The following is a 25,410-nucleotide window of genomic DNA, read 5'->3' as shown; positions in this document are numbered from 1 at the left end:
GACTTGCATCTGTTGATTTCTGCTCTGAGTATCACTCAAGGTGTGCAAAACTTCGGTTTTCATCTGCACCCTTTCTTGAGGGGCTCCTTGGGCAAATGATGTTCTGGCTCTCAGAACTCCAGGTGGCAGGTGAGGCTGTTGGAAGTGCTGGAGGAATGTGGAAACTCCTCCTTCCATCCAGTGTCACAGGGAGTGAGGCCATAGCGGAAGAACACACACAGACACACACACACACACGAGCTACACTGCCCTGGAAGTGTGTTACTCAGCACTAGATAACGGTAGCACGAGACATTGATGTCCAGTGAGGGTGGGAGTCCTCTGTGCTGAAATGTGCAAATTAGTTGAGGATTAAAGGTTTGGTAGTGCGCCAAAGGGATCAGGGTGAGCTGGCATGATCCCAGTCTCCCACCACTCAACGAGTATGAACATCCACATAGGTTTAACATACATAGATGTTCCTATGCGGCATCTATACCACGGAGATGGGCTTTGACTCAGGAGATTTACTGTTTACCTATCCACCATAGAAGCCCAGTAGATGCAAAAGACTTAGCACAGCTAACCCACTGGAAACATCAGTGATGTTTTCTCTTATCCACTGTAAGGTTTCTTAAAAGAAGTAGTGAGGAAGGAACTCTGGGCTCTTGACTTTCCCCACCCTGCAAGTAGAAATCGTGAAAGGCTGCTGCTGCTGCTGCTGCTTCCTTGAACCTCCACCACTTTTCAGCTGCTCCATTATTCCTCCTTACCAGAAGAATTGATTGCAGAGATGCCTTCTTATTTCATAAGGCTTAATGCATTGCTAATGACTGGATAAGTGCTCTATTCTACAGTGGTGTCCTCCGCCTACAGCAGAAAAGATGAAAAGAATCGCTTCCAGTGCCTGAGCATTCATAAATAGTTTTCAGTTGCCTAGTTACAGACAGCCTTTATTTAAGGAAGCAGGGCTGCATATGTAAGCTGGTGGTGGCTTGGTTCAGACAACCATGTTTTTCCTCCAGCGAGCCTTGATTTCTGCAAAATCTAAAGACTCGCTGATTGCTTTCGGTTCTTATGGTTTTATTGGAAAAGTGTGGTGGATCAAAGTTGGACGAAGAGGTCCAATGAGCGATGGGCTCCAGCAGCCACCATATTTTCTAATTTTTGTCAAAAGATGATGGCTTGAAGAGCTTCTTGCTTTGGATCCCTTTGCAGAAACAAGTTTTGCTTTTTCATCCCATAACTTGGTGTTTTGCAAAAGTTTTATCACTTATTTGTGCAGTGGGGGGAACCCAGGTTTTCCAGAGTCCACCTGACATTTATTTACTACCTCTGTTGACTCACCCATCCATATGCCAGGTAGATCAGGGTGTAGTTTCCTCTACTTTTGATGCTTTGTGTATGTTGAAAGATAGATCAAGACTGAATTTGAAGTGGGAGGTGGTTGACCATAATCCCGCCACCTGCCTGTTGGTGTGCAAACAGTCCCTGCTTTATTATGCGTTGAATCCAGCAGAATCGTTTCATGTGTGGAACGGCTTCCAAAAGTGCAACAGAACTTCTCCCTCTCCATGTGCCACCCCAATCTGCCCCAGAGGGTTGGAGGAACCCCCAGAACAGATTTGGGGAGCATCCAGAAAGAAGAGAGAAAGGAGTTACATTGAACTCAAGGAAGTCATTCTACTCATCTAGTGACTTATGATATTATCAATAATTTTATTATTTATATCCCGCCCATCTGGTTGAATATAACCCTGTTTTTTAATCCCACCTTTCCTCCAAAGACCTTAGGCAAGCATACATAATTTCTCTCCCTTAGTCCTTTCACAGCATCCTTGTGGGGTAGCTTAGACAGAGAGAAAGAGAGAAGCTGTGTGGCTCAACAGGGTTGTGAACCCCAGTTGAGTGATATTCTGAGGTTGTGACTTTCGTCCCATAACACCACTCTGGGGTTGTGAAATCAAAGAGCCTTGTCCCCCCATGCATGCCTGCGTGATAAAAGACTGTAGGAATTCAGATGGGAATTCTTGATTTTGATCCAGGGAAACTGTTTGGGAGGGAATGAAAACATGTGAAGCCTCATGAGTAGAGGAAGTCTGTTGACAGGCAGAGAACAGGCAGTGAGGCTGGCGTTTCGGAGGACGTATTCTGTGTCCTGACTGTGCCATCTGTCTAAGCAGCTGTAGCTTGCAAATGCTTATGTCAGTGGGGTGCCATGGGCAGAGAGTCCAGGACACACACACACACACACACTCTCTCTCTCTCTCTCTCTCTCTCTCTCTCTCTCTCTCTCTCTCTCTCTCTCCTCTCTCTCTCTCTCTCTCCTCTCTCTCTCTCTCTCTCTCTCCTCTCTCTCTCTCTCTCTCCTCTCTCTCTCTCTCTCTCTCTCTCTCTGTGTGTGTGTGTGTGTGTGTGTAGTGTTGTGTTTGTGTGGAACACTTGGCATTGTTTGCAGAAGACCCCCTCTGCTCAGCCTTTGGGATCTCCCATACAAAGGCTGTCAAGTCCCAGGACCAGGGAAAGCATCTTCCTCTCTGCTCTGATTGGACAGTACAAATTTAGATAAACAGATAAAATTCTGTAGAAGCCAAGTCCTTTGTGATCTGACTGTTGGTCTGCAATGTGCCACAGGACACTCTCTTCAAAGTCGTGTTTCTTCTTTACATGAACAAGCTGTTGGGTTCAGTCATCCTTGGAGCAATCCACAAGGAGCCTTTATTGCATAATTGGACTGAGTTTGGGATATGTTTGGACCAGATCAGCTTGCACCACCCCTGGAACGATTCTTGGTCTGTAGCAAAACTCCTAACCATGTAAAGCAGGGAAGGGAAAACTCAGACCTGCCAGCCAAATGGGGGGCTTCAGGGCTCTCTATCCAGCCCTTGGAACTGCCCCCAAGACACTTGGCCCTCTTTTTGCCTGACTGGAAAGTGCCCTTGAAATGTGATGATGCTTCTTGCTTGTCTGGATGAAGGATGAGATGGGTGTTGTGAGTGCATGTAGAAATGAAACTACAGTGGTACCTCAGGTTACATACGCTTCAGGCTACATACGCTTCAGGTTACAGACTCTGCTAACCCAGAAATAGTACCTCGGGTTAAGAACTTTGCTTCAGGATGAGAACAGAAATCGTGCTCCGGTGGTGCTGCAGCAGCAGGAGACCCCATTAGCTAAAGTGGTGCTTCAGGTTAAGAACAGTTTCAGGTTAAGAACAGACCTCTGGAACGAATTAAGTATTTAACCCGAGGTACCACTGTACAGTACAAAGGTAAGATGTCATTGGTTGCCTCGCCCACTGTTGCTTCTGGCCCTGCCCACCACTGCCTTGCGGCCCCTGGAAGGTTGCCTAGAATGGAATGCGAGTGAACTCTGAATTGGACAAGCCAGTGAACTCTGAATTGGACAACTTGCAACCACAACTGGCGTTTCAACAACCTGGTGCCCTCCAGAAGACTTGGGCTACAGCTCTCAACGGTCCCAGCTGGCATAGTCATGTGAGCTGGGGCTGACAGGAATTGTCTAAAACATCTGGAGGGCACCAGGTTGGGGAAGGCTGGTGTGGAAGGTCAAAGTATCTTCTTTCCTGTATGTCATGAGGTAAATAGAAGGCCTACTGAAGGAATTATTATTCATTTTTCCTGTTGCGCTATAAAAAGGAAAGGACGGCATTAAGGAAGCATTTCTCCCTTTCACTTTTTGGTTTGTTACTTTCATGATCTGTTTTCGAAGCACCCTCTCATTTCATTTTAATACATACTGAGCACCAGAGATTAAAAAAGCAAGGCAGAAATGCCTGAATGAAAACAAGTAATTAAAATATCGTCCATTCATCTTTTTTTTTTCCCCTCCCAGATGTTAAACCATCCAACATTTTGGTAAACTCTAGAGGGGAGATCAAGCTTTGTGATTTTGGTGTCAGTGGACAGCTGATAGATTCAATGGCTAACTCCTTTGTGGGCACAAGGTCCTACATGTCCGTAAGTACAGACAACGACGATGATGATGATGAAACTGTGATAGTCCAGTTTACTCAGGACAAAATGGCCATGTGCTGAGAGCGCTTCCATGTCCTCGTGTGGTGTGCTTTTCCCCATGTGTGACAGTTGCACGTCGGTGTGCTTTGCAGTTGTGTACGTGCCACAGAATTACGTGTGAGCCATTTGCATTGCTGGAAAGGGATGCAGTTACGACAGACGTTGCTAGAATCAAACCTTGCCAGGATTTTGTGGCTCATGAACTTCAGATGCCGTTGGGGCAGGAGATTAAGGAACTTGACCCTTTCCTCAGAGCCGAACCTGACTTGCCTCTCCCATTACTTGTGGTTGGTGTTATTCCCAGGATCAGCTTCAGAGAGAGCTAGTGGAGGAGTCGTGCTCGTTTCAAGTTGAGCGCCACGTAATTTCCTGTGGCATAGAGGCTTAACAACAGGCCGAGCAGCACGAACTACAACTAAAAATTGGCAGTTCTCTTTGATATTTATGAAGGCTTCAGCAGTGCAGCATTCCTTAAGCCTTCTGAAGGTCCCACAGGCTTCCAAGTCTCCTGCCGTAGGGGAAAGGAAAGCAAAAGAAAAGAAAAGGGGCCTCCCTGACTAAGCAGAATTAAACCGCCTTCCTCCATTTTGTTTTCTTCGCCACACTCACCAGGGGTTTGCTCTCTTTTACATTACAAATTTCCGCTGTCTTGGGCTTTTAGATTTATTTCTGTTCTATCTTTTGTGGTTTTTTGTGCATGTAGCCAGAAAGACTACAAGGGACTCACTATTCGGTCCAGTCAGACATCTGGAGCATGGGGCTCTCCCTGGTCGAGATGGCCATCGGCAGGTATCCAATCCCCCCACCTGATTCGAAGGAGCTGGAACTCATGTTCGGCTGCCCCATAGGGGGCGACTCGCCTGTCTCTGAGGCATCCCCAAGACAAAGAACACCCAACCGGCCAATGAGCGGTAAGTCATAAATCTTGTTGCGTTTGCTCCACGTTGTGACTTTTCAGGTTGCAATTGCTGCATGCGCAGAAGCGCTCTATAGTGCTCCGCGCTTGTGCAGAAGCGCCGCTATAGTTGCGGACTTTTCAGGGCGCGAACGGCACCCTGGAACAGATCATGTCCGCAACTAGAGGTACCACTGTGTTGGCTGATGCATTTTGTGCCCAGGGCCTGGAAATCTGCCTAAACCCACCCAAATTCCAAGGTTCTGCTGTCTATAAGGAAAGCTCTACAAAGGCAACAGGAGAGTTCACAATGCGGCAGTCTTATGGTCAGCAAGTCGGTGTCATTTATGCTGTCTTTTCCTCTCTGAACCCAAGATCCTGCTTTCTGTAGCAAACTTGCCCTCTTTGTGCCCATGGTGTAGGCTGTCCAGTTTAACACAGGGAGGAGGACCATGCCAGCGAAGATGTATGATGCCACCCCAGAGCTGGTCTCTGTACTGAGGCCTTCTTGGAGTTGATGAAGACAATATACCTAGGAATAAAGGAAGCTGCTTATACCGCATCAGACCATGGGCCCAGCTAACTCAGTCTACACTGACTGGCAGTGGCTCTCCAGGACTGCAGGTGGGGACACTTCCCAGTCCTGCCTGGAGCTGCCATTTGGGATTGAACCTAGGACCTTCTGCATGCAAGGCAAATGTTCTACCAGTGAGCTATGGCCCTTCCCCAAAGTGTAATTATACTCTCCTGAGGCTAGGAGTTGAGACTCATTTATAAAGTAGCCATTCGTGCAATGGTGAATTGAATACACCTTTGGGGAATAATTTTCTTCTGCTGGATGGTAGTTCAGGAATTGGTCATCATGCAGCTTCCTAGCTCAGTGCCTTATTATTTTCAGCGCCTGCCCCCCCTTTTAAGGCAAACCTACCCATTATTATGTATGTATATTTTTTATTTTAAAAGTGTTGGTGCTTATCTATTTACTTAGATAAATTTTATGCCTGCTTGTTCTTAACACTGGGTTTTTATCAGTATTTTTAAGTCAGTATTTTGCATTGCTTCCTGTTAAGCTGGTTTTAGTTGTCCAAGCTGTATATAAACCTTGTTAGATAAACAGACATAAATAAATTGAGGCTGCAAAAACTGCAAAAACTTTTCCACAAGAGCAATTATGACAAAATGAGGTGCTTGGAAGACCTTTTTTTTCCAATTCAGAGCTTCTTCTGCAGACATGATTATTTTCAGATTATTGATGGGAGTCTCTTTCCTGACTGCTTCCCATTTCACAAGGGGCTCACTGTAACTAAAGCAGCCTTCTCCAACCTGGTGCCCTCCAGCTGTTTTGGGCTACAACTCCCATCGTCCTCAGACAGCAAATGCTGGCTGGGGTTGATGGGAGTTGTAGTTCCAAAAAAGCTGCAAGGCACCAGGTTGGAGGAGGCTGGATTAAGGAAATGAGGTACCTAGCTACTGCCAAATGTTTCTGCCAGGCAGCATTTTTTTTTAAAGAAACAAAGCAGCAATGAATAACAAAACCTCAGTGCTCATTTTGTAAGCATGTGAATATCTGGACTTCATGCGAGCATTTGAAAACCACCATTTAGAGATGGCTTTGAGGGTAACAGAACTTACTAGAAAAGGTAGGAACAACAACAAAAAGTAAGAAAGAGAAATGAGTTGTCTCATTAACTTCCAACCTCTGTTGTGACTTTTCAGCTTATGGCTCAGACAGCAGACCACCAATGGCTATATTTGAACTCCTAGACTATATTGTCAACGAGGTAAGCCAGCTGCTATCACTCTTTTTTTGCGTTTTGGCGAGTTTTGCAAGGTGGAAATGTGCTGTAAGGAGGGTTTAGACTTCACCCCATTCCAGCATATGGATCCTTCAAAATGTAAAGGTAGCTTGCCTCACCCTGGATGTTGGTGCAGTGGGTGCAAACTCCCCTGCATTGCGCATAGTTCAATAACGTGTTAAGACAAAAAGGGGGGAAGCTCAGGCTCAGGGGCCAGATGTGGCCCCCAAGCCATTCTATCTGGCCCTTGGAACTCTCCAGGCCATAGGCTCTACTTCACATGCTGGGTGTTCTTGCCCTGCTAGGATGTGTCCTTGAACTCCAGTTATGCTTTTCCTTTGCCTGCCCATACCTGCCCATCTGTTGCTCTGCCCACTTTTGCCCTGCCCTTCACTCTAGTGTGGCCCTCAGGAGATTGCCCAGAAGTGAATGTGGCCCTCTGGCTGAACAGCTTTCCCCACCCCTGCTTTAGAATCCAGCTAACTCAAGTGAGACAAGGTGCTTGCGGGGGCTTCATCCCTGCAATCTGTGCCAATTTTGGGGCCGAGAGGGAACCCCTTGCAGCACCCCTTCCAGGAAGGCTCTCACCTGATCCTCCTCCATCGTCCTCCTCCTCCAGTTGTGGTGCTCTTCCATTTCCCCTGGGGAAGAGGGGAGGACACCAATCCCAAGCCTAACACGCTCGAGTCATGTGGAGCCTAAAAGATTGCACTTTCGGACCCACGATCATTTGGCAAGCCTGAAACAAAGCAAGGGCTGCAAGATATTGAAACACTGCCTTCCCAGGATGCAGCATCCAAGAGAGACCATCCCAGGGACTGCAAATGTACATTGCCCTCTCTTGTTTTAATACCTTATCATGCAAAACCACCACTGCATTAGGATCGGTGTTTTATTCCCCCTTTAATTCCCCCCCTCCCATATATGTGTGTGTGTGTGTGTGTGTGTGTATGATTTTGTTGATTTACAAAAGTGTGCAATGTCTTTCTATCGTGTGTTTTCCCCATGTAACATTTTTACAAATCAGTTTCATTTGTTGAGACATTAGGAAGAAAACGGGGAAAGAGGTGGAGGAGGGGGAGAGATTGGTGGGAGTGGGGTCGGGTGGCGTTGTTTCTATTTCACTTACTATATGTAGGGTTTGGTGTCAGCGTTGCTTGTGCAGGTTCTTTGCTGTTCGCTTGTGTTCCTTTGGTGGTGAGAGAGGTTGGGGTTGGCCTAGAGTGAGGTTATTCATTTGTGGTTGGCTGTGGTGGTCTTTGTTTTCACTTGTGAGTTGGGTGGTTGGGTGGGTGTTTTGGATCAGTTTAGCCATATTGATTTGTATGCTGTTGGTGGATTTTTGTCATTGTCTTGTTGGGCTGTGATGTGATAAAGGGGAGCCATACCGGGGTGTCTTCTTCTGTTTGTCCCCGTGTCAGTTTTAGTTTATTGGTTAATTTTTCTAGTAAGGCTGTTTCCCATTCTATTTGGTACCATTGGTCCATGCTTACTCCTGACAGGTCTCTCCAGTGTCTGGCTATGATGCTTCTCACTGTTTATTCCCCCTTTCAGAGTCCTGATTTCCAGCCCTGATACTCTGGGGCTTGGAGTCACTGTACACATTGCATGATGCACACAAAGCTTTTATGCACTTCTTTTGATGACTCACAAATGTGCTCTTGTGTGCAATTTAAAACTAAAACCCTGTCTTTTAGACACTTGCTGCCATGATCATATCCTTTGACATTGTCAACATGTCTACACGCCCCCCCCCAAAAAAAACCACACCACCCCCGTTTGCCTGCCAACACTAAATCTGTGCTTCCGGTCTCAAAAGGCAGCTAATGTTTGTATGTGGGTGGAGTTTTGAACAAACTGATTTTGTCAGCCCCTTCACACCATGCAAAATGCCGCTTGGACCTTCCTCTGATGTCACACGTGAATGCCTTATTTGTCAAGAGAGTGCTTAAAACCCCTTCAACTCAATTGCATCCTTTTTATGCCTTCCTAAAGAACCATTAAATAAACAGCAAGTTTCGGGAGTTATACTCTTGAAATGTTTATTCTTTTTATCTTTCATCTCTTTGCCACATTCCCCCCCCCCCAGCCTCCGCCAAAGCTTCCCAGTGGAGTCTTCAGTCCAGAATTCCAGGACTTTGTGAACAAGTGGTGAGTTCAGTTCTTGAGCAGCTTATTTTCAGAGGAAATATTTTTAACGTGTGTTTTTCAAACTCTGTTTGGGGTACACTAGTAAATAAAAAGTGTGGTTTTGCTTTTTGGAAAGGATCCTAAGCAGACGGGGTCAAAATGCTTCTTGGTCTCCAAAATGTCAGTCCTCTTTCCCCTTAATTTAACATGGGTGGGGAACCTCTGGCTGTAGGCCTAATGAAGCCCTCCCAAGCCCCACCCACATTTGACCCATGAGGCCATTTTGGCCAAACCATACCCACCTGCCACCGTATATGACATCAGCTGTTGGACAGGTAGAGGCAGGGCATGGACAAAAAGGACTTAGGCAATGCCTGCATTCAGCTGTGGCTGCAAAGCACTTTGCACCATGTTTCCCAAACACTGTCTATCAGCTGATTGTTGCCGCTTGGGTAGCGCTGCACACAGAACCTAGTGCTAGCAGTCAGCTGATTGTCGGCAGAAGGGAAATTCTATACATACTTCTTTGCCCTCGCGGTTTGGTTTCCAGCAGTGTGGCGAAAACAGGTCATTTGAATGCCAGTTGTCAAGCCTGGCCTGTGGGTGTGTGAAGGATCTGCTCCACTGCTCAGTTCCCCACCCCAGCACAAGCCAGGGTGAAGTTCTTTAGCACAAGCCCCGTTGAAATGTTCAGGAGCCGCACAAGAGTTGTCATTTGGTGCCGTATCACCATCTAAAGCCGGCCAAATGGTGAGCAATGGTTGGCATTGTCCGTTCTGCGATGCAGAGAGAATTGAAGTGGCAAGAGGAGTATGACATTCTTTTCTTTTATGCAGTTTGGTCAAGAATCCAGCGGAGAGGGCAGATCTGAAGCAGCTGGTGGTGAGTGGAAACTCCTTTCTCTGCTAACAGTATTCTGGGGCTTTCCAAGATGCCTTCTGCCAGTTTTTGATATTTGGAAGCTGGACAGAAGTCACAGTCTTAGGGAAGCTGGTATAAAAAGGGTCCCCTCTGGCCTCTACCCATGCAATGAAAATACACTTTGCTGCCTTAATCTGCTCCATGCTAATTATGTGACAACTCCCATGGAAGCCTCAAAGTTGGGCTTTCTTTGTTGTAACGCCCCCCCCCCCCTTTTGCATCCTCTAGGTCCACACATTCATAAAGAGATCAGAAGCTGAGGAAGTGGATTTTGCAGGCTGGCTGTGTGCCACCATAGGCCTTAACCAGCCTAGCACCCCGACCCACGTGGGAGGAGTCTGACTTTGGAGTCTCCAGGGCAAACAACACACCAAGAGCTCCTGCGGCCGATTCCTTCTGCTCCTGCTCTTCCCGCGCCACCTTAATTCCAAGTGGAGTCTGACCAGGACTTCCCCCTGCAAGACCCACTGAAAGCAAACTGGAATGGCGCCTGGTGGATTTGTGTTCCAAGCTACTTCCTGTTCCAACTGTTTAAAGCTGTTTTGGTCCTGTTCCTCAGAGCTTCTGTCTACTAAAAAAAAAGTCTATTCCCCAGCCCATAAACTTCCCCCTTTAAAAGTGTCTCCCTAATTTTAGCATGTGCCAAATTTTCTCCCCCCACTCCCCGTCTCTTTTATTTCCTCTTTAGGGTTCTAAATTAACAGCTGTTGTGTTTGATTCCTTATTTGTTAACTGACCAAACATGTGATGCTTTAAGTGATAGCGATATGGCAAATTTGGCACTGGATGTTGGGATATCCTTTCACAAGTAGGAAATCCTGCTGGAGCTGCTTCCTTCTCACCTCTGCTGGGTTGTTTTGACCGTGAGCCTTTTGTGACTTTGGTGGTACTTTCCCCCAAGCCTTGCTTAGCCAGTGTTGTGGGCAGAACAGTTCAGAGATGCCCTAAGTCCAGCCTCCCCTGAAGCATGTCTTTGCTGCTGCTAATCTGAGATTGAAGTTATGAATAATGGCTCTGATATTTTGGTTTGTATAACAGACTCTTGGTAAATGTGAGTAGGACCCTGTGCCGTAGACTGCTGCCACCCTCCGCCCCCAGGTCAACACATAGAAATCTGTTGGCACTTCTATTTATTTTTAAGTGTCTTGTTGCATATGTTTGGGATTTGCTTAGTGGTATACATCTGTCCCTTTCCGGTTAATTTGGTACAGGCAGCTGCCCGTTTATGCACATTCAATATGCGTGAGACCAAACCTGGAAGTGTCCTAAAGACACCACTGAAACATCATTTTAAAAGGGCAGAACGGTGTTTGTGGGCTTTTTCAATGGGTTTCGATTATGCGCAATTTCACTGATGCGCATGGTGCCTCGGAACATAACCCCCGTGTAAATGGGGGGGGGCCTGCCTGTATCTGTATTTTGAGAACAGGTGATGAAAGAACTATTCCTCTCCGCCAGAATCAAAGACTTTTTGAAGAATGAGTAATAAATGATATTAATAATACACATCAGAATGGTTTCCCTTCTAGGTCAGCTGATGTTTGATATGACAAATTGTGCATACTTAAGTGTTTGAAAATTATTTTAATCATTTTTATTATTTCAGGTGTTTCATCTTACACTAATAAATGTCATGAAATTACTTCAGGGAGTGGGTTATTAATTGTGGTTCGTTGGTATCAAGACGGATTCAAGGCGTTTGGGCAAAGGGGGGGGGGAGGAGAGGAGAGGTTTGCTACTCCAGTGCTGTCCTTTTACATCTGCACACCCTCCTCCTCCTCCTGGGCACATTGTCACACATTCAATTTGTAGATTTCCTTCCATTCTTCCTCATGGCATATCAAGCTAACCTCTTCAGCACATAGCTAAGCGATAGAATTCACTACCGCAAGATGTAGCAATCACCACTGACTTGGGTGGCTTGAAAAGAGGATTAGACAAATTCATGTAGGATAAGGCTATCAATGTCTTATCAGCCACGATGGTAATATATTACAACTCCCAGTATCCATGCATGCCAGTGACTAGCAATTGCAAGTGGGGAGAGTGGGGCAATTTATAAAGCTACACACCCACCCACCCGACTTAGTTGGGAGTATATGTGCTGCTTGCAGTTGTTCACTCCACCTCAAAGCCTGTCACAGATAAGGAGACCCCCCAGCTGTTTGCACACATCTGTATGGTAATACATCTGGGTTTAGCCCCACTCCCTTGGGGGATGTTCAGCTACTACACTGTAAACCAGCCCATGTGAAATCCTGACACTGGATCACAGACACATGAAACAGAGAACCAAAACCCCTCAGGCCCCTCTCTGGTCTTACCTAAGCCCACCTTTTTGCCTGCACTTGGGAAGAGGAAGAGCAGGGAAAAGCACCTGGGGCTGAAAAGGACTTAGAAGAAAAACATCCAGGAGCACAACCAGCTTCACTTCCCTAAGAGGAAGGAGCACTGCTGGGTTGGCAGGTAGGAAGAATCAGCTTCTTCTGCCATAGCAGCACAGAGCTAAGGGAGGCTAGCAAGAGAAGCACTTCAGCTCTGAGGACCAGCAGCCACTGCAGGCACTCAGCACCCTTGATCACAAGTACAGCACTTGTTTCCAGCAGGACCTATCTTAAAAACCCTTAGGTAGAAGCCCATGGTATTTTAGACACACTCCAGAAGATGGGCTTGTTGCAATCAAGCCTGTGGTAGCTAAACTAAGCAGTAAGGGGGAGGGATACTTGGGCACCTCATTCAAGGCAAGAAACCCCTGATTTTAGGACGATCAACAGACTCCTCTCTATTTTGTACACAAATACGATCCACTGACTTTTGCTGAAAGGAACACCGTTCCATGTGCCCACTTCAGAAGTAAAAGCTCCTGTCTCAAAATGTTCCCCATTATTACTTGTAGACAATACATAAAATGTTCAAAGTTTCATACCATGGGTTGGAATCAAAGGAAATTGTTGCTTTTTGTGAATGCCACAGCAAATGCTACATGCAAGAAAAGTCCCAAAGTACCGTTTCCGTTTGTAGTATTTGAGGTTGGATAGTGCCATTGGCTTAGACTTGATGCTTTTTCACCTTATTTTCACCAGCAGCAGATGCTGCCATGGGTAGATTATTGCTTTGGGAGGAGTTGCGTGTTGGACTTTTCCCAAATGCTACTTGGCTCAAAGAGTGTGTTTGTGTTTAAAAGGAATCATGCTACATAGTGATGCATCAACACTGCATTCTCCCAACACCCGCCACAGTTCATCACCACCTCTGGAAGCCTTTGGGAAACCCAGATGCACTTGTGAATACTGTTTGGTCTCTGTAGCACCAAGCAAAGTCCAATGAAGTAACTTGCTTGAATGGTGGTGGACAGGGAGGTTCCTGAGTTTGGGAGGAAAAGGCTGTCAGGCTGCTGCATGCTCCACTTCATGAATCGGATTCCTCCTCCTCTTCCTCCTCCTCCTCTTCCTCTTCACTGACATGCATTTGCAACTGCAATTTAGTTTGATTGATAGCAGCTTCGTTGTCCATCTGTCCCGTGAGCATGCATAAAATAAAAAACCCAGTTACTTTGGGACAAAGAACGCAAACCAGAAACGCCCTCCTATTTGAGAGATGCAACAACACCAGCAGATACATCTTTCCAGTTTACTTGCAGGGTTGCCAAAGCTCATAGGCTCCTGCTTGGCTGTTTCGATTTGTGGACAGACACTGGTGCCACAAAATACTCGTTCCACACTTGTTTCGTGTGGCATGTTTTTCCTGCCTCTCTCCTGGTGCTACTCCCCACCCCCCCACTCTTAGCGTGTCAGCAATGCTACGGGGACCATTCAGCTGGCTCAAATCCATTTTGGCACAGGAGACAGCCTCCTTTCCAGGCAGGGGGAAATAAACACTAAAAGGATTAGCGGGTGGTATGTTGCACCTCCTCACCAGCATTCGATCAGGGCCAGTTGTCTCTCTTGGCAACCTGACACTGCCTTCCTCCCAAAAGAGAACAGCGGGGAGCAGGAACTTACGTTCTGATGCTCCTCCATCTCAGTATCAGGAGGTACGGTCATTTTTCCTTCCCTGGCGCTGATCATGGACTGAAGGGCCAACTCTTCCACCTAGAAACGTTTTAAAGAACAGTTAAAAGAGCACAGCTAAAACGTTAAAACTGACAAGTTCACCCTTCGGCAACCTGGTGCTCTCTTCAGCTGGCACCAGTAGATGTTGGGAGTCCAAAACATCTGGAGGGCACCAGGATGGCAAAGTCTGTTCTCGTTCACCACCCAATGTCAGGGGAAATTAGCACGATGCTGGTGAAATAGCTCAGTCGGTAGAGCATGAGACTCCTAAACTCAGGTTTGTGGGTTCAAACCACACATTAGCCAAAAGATTCCTGCATTGCAGGGGGTTGGACTAGATGGCCCTTGTGGTCCCTTCCAACTCTACAAATCTATGATTCTATGAACACCAAAATTCAAATCCTCTAAGCTCTCGGGAGTGTAAAAAGCTGCCGTACACCAAGTCAGACCATTAGTCCACCTAGCTCAGTATTGCCTACACGGAATGGCAGCGGCTCTCCCGAATTTCAGGTAAGGAGTCTTTCCCAGCTGTACCTGGAACCTTCTGCATGCAAAGCAGATGTTCTGCCAGTGAGCTACAGCCCATTTCCTTGTGGGTAAATTACGCAATTCCCCACCCCAATAAAAAGCAACTTGGCTGGATTCACCAGAAGGTAGGATTGTCAAGAAACAGCAGAACAAGAAACAGCTTACAGCAAACATATTCAGGTGCACGGAGTTAGTTAGTCTTCCTCTTTTGAATATAAAGTCATGTTGACATGTTAAAATGAAGAACAGAAGTAGTGGGGTACAGCAGGTGGAGGAGAAAGAGCTCGAACAGGAACGAACTGAGATAACAGGAAGACGGGTAGCTGTAAACAAAATTAAAATTCCCACTTCAAAAGCATTCAGGTTTCATTTTTTAAAAAAAAAAGTCCACAGGGATGGATGTGGAGACAGCATTGCCCAGATTTACAAAATTACCACATCACAAGGATTAGAAATTTAGAATTGTAGAGTTGGAAGGAATTTTAAAAAATAATTACTTTTAAAAGAAAGCTGAATTCCATGCTTGCGAGGCACACTTAACAGGCACATGGAATGAAGCCAGCTCTGTCTGTGCCAAAACAATGGCAAGCAAGCATCAGCATAGCATCTAGCACTCTGCACATGCCAGGAAGCTTAAGCTCTAATCTCTTCCGGAAAGTGCATTCCCTAGCACTCTATTTATAACACTGCTGTGTGTGTGTGTGTGTGTGTGTGTGTGTGTGTGTGTTGTTGTTTTTTCCCTTCTCCATACCAGAGCCTTAGCACTCAGTTGAAAGCTGTACTAATGCTCCCAAAACCTTGTGGCATTTAAAGCAAAACACTGCAAACAACCGCTCTGGTGCAACACTGGCCGAGCCCTTTTATAGCTACAAGTTGCAGAAGAGTTAGCAAACTGCTTGGTCTATGGAGAAATTGCACCTTTGAATAAGCACTCTTCATCTGACCTTTGTTTGGAATACCAAGGAAAAGCTCAAGGGGCTTAAAAGACTACAGCAGGTTTGGGGAACCTGTAGCCCTCCAGCTGCTGTTGGACTACAACTCCCATCAGCCCTGGCTAGCATGGCCAATAGCCAGGAGTCTCTCTCAGTCCTACCCGGAGATACTGTACTGGGGATTGAACCTGAATGCAGAATTCTACCACAAAGCTATGCCCCTCCCTCCCCAGGAACATCTGGAGAGTCAAAGCTTCCTGGGCTATGCACACAAAGCTTTAAGGGAAGCTGTGATCCAAGTTCCTCCTATCTTTTGATGTTAGGTTGGTTACTGTAAGGAGCAAGGCTGCCTAATTTACAGCAACTTCCTTATGGGATTTCTTCTTTGGGGGAGCTTCAAGATGAATATTACTGTTTTTCTTTCTTCCCCCACCCCCTGCCCTCTTGGGGCTCTTTGAGAGACTGAAAGACAGGATATAAATATGTAAATGTCTAAATTATTATGTATGCCAATACAGGTTTCTGATATGGCTGTTATCTTTTCATATTGGGTGATCTCCAGTTGAGTCACAGTCAGGCTAAGTGAGTGCTGTGAATAGGTGTAATGTTAGATAGGACCCATTCAAATGCCAATATTGCTTAGCAAGTCATATTGAGCAATATGGGAATTTTCTTTGAAGAGTGAGCTTCAGGTGGGAGAGAGAATGAGTGATATTCACTGTGAGCTGTACACAAAATAGAGCCACAGAAATCAGTGAACCTAAGGAACTCAAGTTCATTCATTTCAATGGGTCTACTCTTGAGTATGACAAAAAGGAATTGTTGCAGGAAGAGGATGGATAGTGCACAAGAGCTGAGGATAAGGCAGGCCTAAGGGCTCTATTGAAATGAGGGAAAAATAGAGGCCTACTATTGTGAAAACAGATGAATAAAGAGAAGAGGTAGGAAAAGGTTTGATTCTTAAGTCACATCCATACCGTACATTTCAAGCACATGACTTCTCCCAAATAATCTTGGGAACTATATTTTAAGGGCATTAGGAATTGTAGCTCTGTAAATTCCCAGGATTCTTTGGGGGAAGCCATGTACCTAAAATGTATGGTGTGGATATTCTCTTATTTGCATAAACACATGCATGCTGCAGAGGCAAATGAGAACATCCAGGAACATAAAATGGACCCATATAAAAACAAATCAAGAGCCCTCCTATGTTAGCCCAAGAACCTCCACCTAACCCAGCATATGCCAATTTGGTGCCCTCCAGTTGTGTAGACTGCAACTTTCTCAAGCATGGGATCCTCTGTGACATAGGAGGCTGCCTTATATAGAACCAGGCGCTGGGCCTCTCCAGCTCAGTACAGCCTTCACCTCACACCATCCCTGACCATCGGCCACAATGGCTGGGGCTGATGGGGACATCCAACATCTGGGAGGACTACATATTCCCCCCCCCGGACCTGAAATAATTCCAGTAAGATGCATAATAAAATCTAATATATTTTCCACCCAAAAGGAAAGCAGTGCCTAACCTGGTGATAACCAAATGAGCATTGTTAAGGAAGGAGCTGCAGCTCAAGATAGGAAAAGAGGTGTTAAGGGAACACCTAGCTACATTAAATTTCCGGGACCTGATGGGCTGCACCCAAGGGTAATAAAGGACGCTGCAAGGCAGATCCTCTACCACGGCGCTGACCCGTTGCAACCAAAGCCTGGGTTCTGCCTGCAAACCCACAGCCGTGGTCTCCAAATAAGCCTCATTTTGCATGGGAGGGGGTCAAAAAACCCACCGCCCTGAACTCGCTGACAGCACGTCCCTTCACCCCTGCTGACGGGCTGCACTCGCCAGACGTTTCCACCAAGCGCAACTCAAACACGGGTTGAGGAAACGCGTGCACACGTGCACCTGCAGACGCACACACCCAACGGCCTAAATTGCATATGCAAATGAACCCCCTTCCCCATCCATAGAGACGGGCCCAGAAAGCCTCTCCCCCCTATTCTTTCAAACCGCCCCCCCCCCCCCGCGGACCTTGAGCCGGTTGAGCTGATCGTGCAGTGCCGCCTTGACCCGCAGCAGCGTCTCCTCCTCCTTGCGCAGCTCCTGCAGGCGGCTCAGCATCCTGCTTCTGCTGCCGCCGCCACCACTTCAGGCCGCGTGGAGTGATGACGCTACCTTTGTCGCGGCCGCTCGCCTACCCGGAAGGAGGCAGCGCCATCTTGCTTGAGGGCGGAAGTGCTCAAAGTTCCGCCGGATGGCTGGCGCGGCAATCCTTTTCGCCGACCCCTTTCTATTGGCCGCTCCGCTTTCCGACAGAAAACGGAGGTCCGCCTACGGGATCTCCCATTCTGCAGTTCGGGGAGGGCGCGGGCAGGGAGTCACTTTAGCGGACCGGTTTACCCATTGCAGCGGCATATTTTCTCATTTCAAAGGGAAGCGAGGGAAAGAAATTTCTTTTCTGGATCCTCTCCTGCATCAGGATGAGAGGTACCGCATAACGGAGCAGATTTAGCTAGAACGTTTCCAATTCTGCTATCCCCTGTTGTATTTAAAATAGCAAACCTGCAGTTGTAGTAGCCCTTATGTAGATCAGGGTCTGCTAGTGGGGTAGAAGAGCTGAATATATTACCAAGTTATTTCACATCTGGCAACCAACGTGCCCCTTTGGTTTCAGATAGTACTTGGATAGTCTAAAAATCCCGGCACAATTTTTCATGCCCCTCTAGTGGCTATGGTGGTTTTTACCAGATGTAATGTATTTAGTGTATACTCAATTCTGACCAAACTACACCTCGATGCCAGATGTGAAATATATTGGCATTATTTTCAGCTCTCCTACCCCACTGCACCACCTCCATTCTTCTGTAGCCACAAGTTTCCATAGTTGAGCACTGCCTCTTGGCTTAAGGTACAGGCTTGCTTTTGCTGGGACTGCATAGCTACCCTTCTGCACTTTCTAAGCAGCAGTACAAAAGATTGGGCATGTCAGAAGTAGCAAACTGAACCTCAACCAGAAAAAAAATCCCACAACTGGCTGAGTGCTTTACTTTGCGCATTCCTTCATATTGGTACTATTTCTATTGGTACTATCCTTCATATTGGTACTATTTACTATTGGTACTATTTCTATAGCAATGAGCTCTCCTCACTTAACTTTAAAAAGGATTTATAGGCCATCCTTCCATTCTATATATTCAGTGGTCAGGGGCCATCTACAATTATTCCCAGAACATGCAAAATCAAAACTGCATGTCAACTGCAACCCGCTCTGCATCATGTACATAAAAGGAAATTTGATGCAGAATTAGCAACTTTGAAAGCAGTCTTTAGTCAAGTGTTTTGTGATATCACATTAACTGCAAGTTGTATTTCCACTGACGCCCATTTAAAAGCCCTTTTCAATATTTTATCCCTAGAACTCCCTCCAATGTCATTCCACATTACTGATGAAAGTTTTAATGAGTTTGCATCCTAATTAAATCCATCACCTCAAAACTTCCATCTCTCCTTCCCCTCTAATTTTGTTCCGACTCCAAATTCTATCTGTTATAACTTGGTTTTGTGTGTCAGAATTCTTCTGAAGAGTAACTCACAGGTCCTATCACTCCACTTCAGAGTAGTTTATGGGGTTCTATAAATAACATGGTATCCAAAAAATATGTTTTGATATCTTTATAACACATGTAAATAATAGGCCTCTGGCTAAACCATTCCATAAAAATGTATTTAATGGCTCCCGAAATTCCATTTCGTTCTTTCAGCACTGAAGGGCATCAGTGCAAATGATTAGTAAAGACAGCACTCTGGATAGATTTGTTTTTTATTAACTGTAATCCACAGTACAGCCCTTTTCAGCACTGAAGCAGAGAAGTGCCAATGCTTGTCTTATTTATGCTGCAGTTTCCTTCTTTTTAGCTGCAGTTTCCTTCTTTTTAGCTGCAGTTTCCTTCTTTTTAGCTGCAATTTCTGTCTTTTTAGCTGCAGCTGCAGCCTCAACCTTTGCTTTGCCCTTTGCCGCTTTCTCTTCTCTGAGCTTGTGCTGTAGGGAAAAATTAAGATGGTTATACTCTGCAATGTTTTGAAAACAGGAAATCTAATTTCAATCCAATTTTTAGCCCACTTACATTCTTAGCATGGCGCAAAATGGTGTTGCGTCTCATAGTCTTGGCATATGGATTCAGTTTAATCATAACTCTCAAATTCTTCAGTGGATTCTTCTTAAGAACTCTGCGGTGAATCTTTTTCCTGCAGAAGGTAGTTGGATGAGTACATAGCCCTTTTATTTATAGCCTAGTAATCACCATCATGCAGTGCAGATGGGTTAGATCATATACAGCTCAATAACAACAAAAAGAAAAAAATAAGAAAAAAGGAATTCCTAAGCTCTGTTAGGATGTCAAACACAGATACTAGGAGAGAATCTGTGCGCAACTAGAAAAATACTGCTACACAATGACAGAAATTCAAGATTCAAATCTAAAATTCCCTCTTGAAGCTTCATTTCCCCTTATCTGTGTTCCAGAAAACATCCAGTGTATCTCACTTATTGCACTACTTAAGGACTACTATTTTAAGTTGAACATTTAAAACAAACACTAACTTTGGTGCACGGAGGGCCTTCTGGATCTCTTGGCTTTTCAAGATTCTTCCAAGATCTGTATTGGTCATCTTGTGCATTGGCAGGCTGCATTTAAATACAGGCATGTTACAGTTTTAGCACTGAACTCTTACACACAAATGCATTTCATCTCCTTTTAGTTATTGATGATAGATATTACAAGTATTTACATGAGCACCCTTCCATTTGTCATTAAGTAGGCCTGGGCCGAATTCCAAATGGCAGAGTACAAAATGTGACAATTTCTCATTCAAATAGGGCAACCTCAGTCACGCACAACCATGCTTCTACCATCCCCTGCCCCAACTGGGATTGGAACCCATCCACTGTCTGCCACCCTCCCCTCCTTGATAAGGTGTTTTTCAGCCTGAAAAGGAGGCATTAAGGAGGAATGGCAACTATTATGGGATTTTCCAGTGAGCATACTGAACAGTCACCAAGCCCACTACAATACTTGAAACTCCCAATTTATTTGTAGGGCAATTAACACTTCTAACCACTAGTGAGGCTAAGCAAACCCAACCAGAACCTAAAAACAAGCTTACTTGTAGTTACTCTTCAGGGTGGCTGGCTTACGCCATGTGCCATACAAGTCATCCAACTTGCGGAAAGCACTTTCAGTCCAAATGCAGAAACGTCCAACATGGCCACCAGGAGCAAGTCTTAAAAGGTTCAACTTGTTGACATCAAGAAGGGTAATCCCTGTTAGATAAGAGCACAGTATACATATTTTAAGTACACATGTTCACTATTCTGATTAATGAATTGTTTTCTTACTGCCTAGAAGATAAAAGGGAACACGATGCGGCTCTTAACCATATTCTCACCTAAACATTCACCCTAATCTGGGTATTTAGTCAGAACCTCCACCAAATCATGTGTTTCATAAACACGGACCAATGAAGTGGAATATCATCATTTTTTACACCCCTCCAGCCTACAACCTCACTCATGCATTTTGCATACTAATTCAAAAGCTACCTGGGATGTTCCTGAAAGCTTTTATGATGCCATTGTCCTCATTGTAAATAATGCAGGGTCCCCTGCGCTGGATGCGGCGACGGTTCCTCATTTTTCCCTTGCCTGCACGCATACGCTGGGAGGCATAGACCTGGGTGGAAACAAACATTTTGTGTAAAAACCAAGTAACCACATTCAGGGTTAACAACTGTGCTTCTGCAACTCAGAACTTCACAATCATCAGTGTTCATCTGAAACACGGACCAGTGAAAAATTCATCATTTTGCAGAAGCAACAGTAATCAGATTGCTGAATGCTTTTATCTATATAAAGCTTAAAAAAAAGTTTTTGGATTAGTTAAACACACAGAGACTCCTCTACCACCCCTGATTTTTGCAGTCAACACTCAGCACACCTTTTTGATATCATTCCAGGCCTTCAGCTTCTTAAGCAGTAGAACAGCTTCCTTTGTTTTCTTGTAGCCCTCGACTTTGTCTTCAACCACCAGAGGAAGTTCTGGAATCTCCTCAATGCGATGGCCTGTTAAGATAGCACATTTTAGATTTTAGTGCACACTGACTACAATGGCAAATAAACCACCACCACTGCCTGGGTTCATTAATGAACACCAGGATAGCAAAAAAACCTGCACTCTAAGCCTGTTCACCTGAAAACCCACTTATAACACCCCAATGTCTCCGTAAGTACTCTAAGCTGTCCTCCAGACACATCAGTCACCTATTCCCAGGGTGGTTAAACTGCAAAAGTTGTTGGACTACAAGTCATCATTCCTGACCACTGGCTATGCTGGCTGAGGCCGACCGGAGTTTGTCTGCAACATCTGGAGTCACAGGCTCTGTAAAAGGTGCTCTACTTCCTATAAACGTGGGCTACAAATACAAACTGTCCCACAATTACAACTATGTCACATTTAATAAGTATATGAATGGTCCTACATAAAACAACATACTTGCCTTTGGACAGAACAAGTGCCGGAAGGGATGAAGCTGCCAGAGCAGAGCAGATGGCATAGCGCTTCTGAGGTACGTTCACCCTACGATGCCAGCGTCGCCAAGTCTTGGTTGGGGCAAACATGCGACCTCCACGACACATCTATTTGTCAAGTGTAAAGGATGGAACCAAAGTATATTCTTGTGGAAGATCCACCCCCTTTTTCAGTCTTGCTCAGAGTTAGCTGATCATCAACCATCTGTACCAGCCTAATGACAGCAGGCAACTGTCACTGTATACAGAGTAAGGCGCAAATTACGACATCATAGCAAGTATGATCCCTCTATTTCTAACCAGTTTCTAGACACACAATACATACTATCACAATGCTGGTAATAAATCATTATACAGAGGTACCTTGGGTTACATACGCTTCAGGTTACAGACTCTGCTAACCCATAAATATTACTTCAGGTTAAGAACTTTGCTTCAGGATGAGAACAGAAATCGTTCTCCAGCGGCGCAGGAGGCCCCATTAGCTAAAGTGGTACTTCAAGTTAAGAACAGTTTCAGGTTAAGAATGGACCCCCAGAACGAATTAAGTTCTTAACCTGAGGTACCACTGTATTTCAATTGATTAGCTTTGCTCTTGAGGACATAATCAGAAAGGGCAGCCAGAGTCAAGGATACATTGCCAAAAGCACCCTGGCCAGATCGATGAGTTCCACCTCCACGAACCCTTGGGATACGAGCAACAGCTCTTCCAGTACCCCAAGATTCAGCACTGGTCTGATGACCTGAAAAGAAAAGAAGCATGCCATTAAATAATTACTGATCATCATGTTTGATGTCATTTTCCTGAAGGTGTTAACAGCCAAGCCAAGATCAGAACTTCCACTAATATCACAGAGCTCAAAAACACGGACCAATGAAGTGGAATTTCATCATTTCAGCAAGGTATATATTTATTTTTATGCTATACGGATGACTTTTTAAACTGACTTGAAGTAACAAGCCAAGACTTTTATTCAGTCAGGTTTTCAGAAATTATATCCCAAAAACTTTTTTCAATCCATAAGTAATTCCAGTGGTACTGGCACAACTCTTACCTGCAAGTTCGCTGACAGCATAGGGTTGCCTGTTGTTTTTCCGCAAGTTGGTATGAACAAAGTTCACAATATCTGGACGAATTGGAGCTTTAAACACAGCAGGCATAGTGACATTTTTACCCGAAACTTCTCCCTTTTCGGAATATACCGAAACCAAAGGACGAGTACAAGCCTGGGGATGGGGAGAGAAGCAAATTCTCAAATACAAGGCAACTGGTGTTATTTCAGTTCAGCGACAGCACAAATATTGCTCAGTTTCAGAAAGTCGTCAGCTCAACGGCAACAGCAAGTGGACAGCAGGCTACTGCCCCTGAAGACCGGATAGGACGCAAATTACAACATCACAGCAATATGTGCACTCATGCAATGTAATGCATTCTTGCACCTAACATAAAAATGATTGTTATGTTAAATAAAGAATGAACATAACAACAAAATACAAGTATTTTGGCTTATTTTTTAGACGCTCAGATGTCAGGGATTGAGAACCTGCAGCCCTCTATATCGTCCATACAATGCAATTCCTGTCCGCTACTCAGGTCTTCTACTGCACTGCCATGAAACTGTTGGATCTGCTGACCACTGTCGGTAGGCAGCTTTTCTCCACATTCCAAATACATATACTACATTGAACAAACAAAAGTCAAGCTGCCATGGATCATCTTGTTTTCTCATCTGATTTTTAAATATTTATGATATAATCATTTTGTAGTTTTAGACGATTTGTGGTTTTCTATTATAATTTCAGCATCCAGTTTCCCTCAGTTGCCAAATGCATGCCTCTGAAAGCCTGACAAACAAAGTTAAAAAACAGCTACTGCACTTTTTATCCTGTCCTGCCACATGCAACTGGTATTCAGAGACATATTCTGTCTGAACATGTTCAATTTAGCCATCAAGAATATAGGTATTTAACACACAGCATTGATAAGCCCATAAGTCTTTTAGCCTCTAATAGGTAATGTAGAGCAGCAGCAAAGAGTGAACTATAGAATCCTGGTGCAAATCTTGTTTCTGCTATCAACTCACTAAGTAGTCTTAGGGAAGCTGCAACACTCTCAACATCAGCCGCACTTGGAAGTTCTATACTATTGTTGCTATTAACCATTTTAATAAATATTTACATCATTGTAAGTTACGTGTATGGTTTCTAGACATGAGGCCAATGGGAAAGTTAGAAAAATGGAAAATTTGGGGGGAAACTGGAAAATAGGCAATACTTATTTTACTGTTTCAACTACAATGTATCATATGTAATTCAGTGCAATTAATTTTATACGCTGTTTGACATATTTATAATGAAAGCATGTAGCAATTCTATGCATATTTATTGGATTTAGTGCAGTTTACTCACAGGTAAGCACATATAGAATGAAAGCCCAAGTATAAACATGCTGGCTTGGTAAATGCAAATTTCCAGCAAAATACTCAATGCTGCACTCTATCCTACAAGCATAGGATAACTTGTCATCTGAGAGACGGGTGGTGGTTGTAAATTGATATAAAACCCAGAAATTTCAGAGAGTTAAAAAAGTGCATTACTGAAACACCGCTCTCACGAAGACGGCAGCACCTTTGGGGAGCTCAGAAGCATCTTGGGACTAGAAATACTGTATATAGGTCTACAGCAGACGGGAGGGGGCGGAATGTACCCCTCTCCAGTTGCCGCCGGGCCCCAAATCCCAGCCAACGTGGTGAATAGTCAGGAAAGGACTCCAGCACGACCCTCTTCTGCTGCCGTAGACCCGCCTTGCCGCGCATCTTTAAGCGATGAAAGCCATGTCTCTTGCGCTCGGGTGCTGATCGCGAGTTTTCCGCTGTGGGAACAGGATGCCGGACTAGGCCGGCCACTGACTCTTCCTTTGTGTGACTTAAAATTAAAGTCACTCACTCCAATGAGCGGTGGATGGGAGAGAGGGAAAAACGAGGAGCCAAGGGTTACCCCTTCCAGGCCTCCGCATCCCCAGCGCTATCGGCTCTAGGCTGCGTCCCCCTTTCGTAGCTGAAGGCCCTCCCTCAGGTCGCGGTGGGTGCGAGCGGGGAGGAAGACAAGAGAGCCAGGCAGCCGCAGGAGCGGGCACTGGGCCTGCCCTCCCCAGTCAGCCAGGCCTCCACGCGGCGGCTTCTCCGCTCCAAAATGGCGCCCGGCCGGCCTGTAACGCCGCTTCTCCCCTCCGCACCGCCCGGGTTATTCCCATTCTCCTTCTCTTCCTCCTCCTTTCCGCCCGCCATGGCGGCCTCCCCGCGACCACTCTGCCTCCCCAGCCTCACCTCCGCCAGAGCCCCCGGCCCCTTCCCTGCTCACCATGATGGCGACTAGCGGAGGAGCCCCTCACGCTAGCTTCTCTCACCAACTCGGCCCCAGCCGGAAAAGGAAGGACTGCTCGCGGCCGCTCCTCTTTTGCTTCTTGCGCACCTTTCCGCTCACAGCTCCGCCCTCCTCTCCCCCTCCTCCCCGCCCAGCGGATTGAACTCTCGGCGCGCGCGCACAGCGCCCTCTTTTT

At 45.6% G+C, this 25,410-nt stretch overlaps 3 protein-coding genes and 1 long non-coding RNA gene across 4 annotated transcripts in view; 2 read left to right on the top strand and 2 right to left on the bottom strand.

Moving 5' to 3' along the window:
* The window catches only part of MAP2K1 (mitogen-activated protein kinase kinase 1), a 42,803-nt gene extending 31,403 nt beyond the window's left edge, over window positions 1–11,400 (top strand). Inside the window, exons 6-11 of the mRNA XM_081888709.1 lie at window positions 3,835–3,959; window positions 4,720–4,927; window positions 6,628–6,692; window positions 8,797–8,858; window positions 9,674–9,719; window positions 9,987–11,400. Coding sequence (XP_081744835.1) covers window positions 3,835–3,959; window positions 4,720–4,927; window positions 6,628–6,692; window positions 8,797–8,858; window positions 9,674–9,719; window positions 9,987–10,100 — 620 coding nt within the window. The 3' untranslated portion in view covers window positions 10,101–11,400. The remainder of the gene's footprint in view (window positions 1–3,834; window positions 3,960–4,719; window positions 4,928–6,627; window positions 6,693–8,796; window positions 8,859–9,673; window positions 9,720–9,986) is intronic.
* On the bottom strand, window positions 11,323–17,462 carry SNAPC5 (small nuclear RNA activating complex polypeptide 5). Its single transcript, XM_081888834.1, has 3 exons — window positions 17,300–17,462; window positions 13,760–13,849; window positions 11,323–13,271 (listed from the first exon to the last, which is right to left on the bottom strand). The coding sequence occupies exons 1-3, from the start codon at window positions 17,387–17,389 to the stop codon at window positions 13,167–13,169; spliced, it is 285 nt and encodes a 94-aa protein (XP_081744960.1). The 5' UTR covers window positions 17,390–17,462; the 3' UTR covers window positions 11,323–13,166.
* Window positions 17,463–17,580: 118 nt separating this feature from the next.
* LOC309356975 lies at window positions 17,581–22,864 on the top strand. Its single transcript, XR_014162982.1, has 2 exons — window positions 17,581–17,755; window positions 22,677–22,864. It is a non-coding gene; the product is annotated as an uncharacterized lncRNA (long non-coding RNA).
* On the bottom strand, window positions 19,071–25,342 carry RPL4 (ribosomal protein L4). The gene is made up of 10 exons (XM_081888708.1): window positions 25,212–25,342; window positions 22,907–23,078; window positions 22,488–22,594; window positions 21,821–21,959; window positions 21,262–21,386; window positions 20,868–20,997; window positions 20,432–20,588; window positions 19,869–19,952; window positions 19,393–19,513; window positions 19,071–19,307 (listed from the first exon to the last, which is right to left on the bottom strand). The coding sequence occupies exons 1-10, from the start codon at window positions 25,212–25,214 to the stop codon at window positions 19,158–19,160; spliced, it is 1,188 nt and encodes a 395-aa protein (XP_081744834.1). The 5' UTR covers window positions 25,215–25,342; the 3' UTR covers window positions 19,071–19,157.
* Window positions 25,343–25,410: the final 68 nt, after the last annotated feature.

Source organism: Podarcis melisellensis (assembly GCF_964234715.1).
Source record: "Podarcis melisellensis genome assembly, chromosome: 14".
NCBI classification, from domain to species: Eukaryota; Metazoa; Chordata; class Lepidosauria; order Squamata; family Lacertidae; genus Podarcis; species Podarcis melisellensis.
This window is presented reverse-complemented; position numbering and strand designations above follow the sequence as displayed.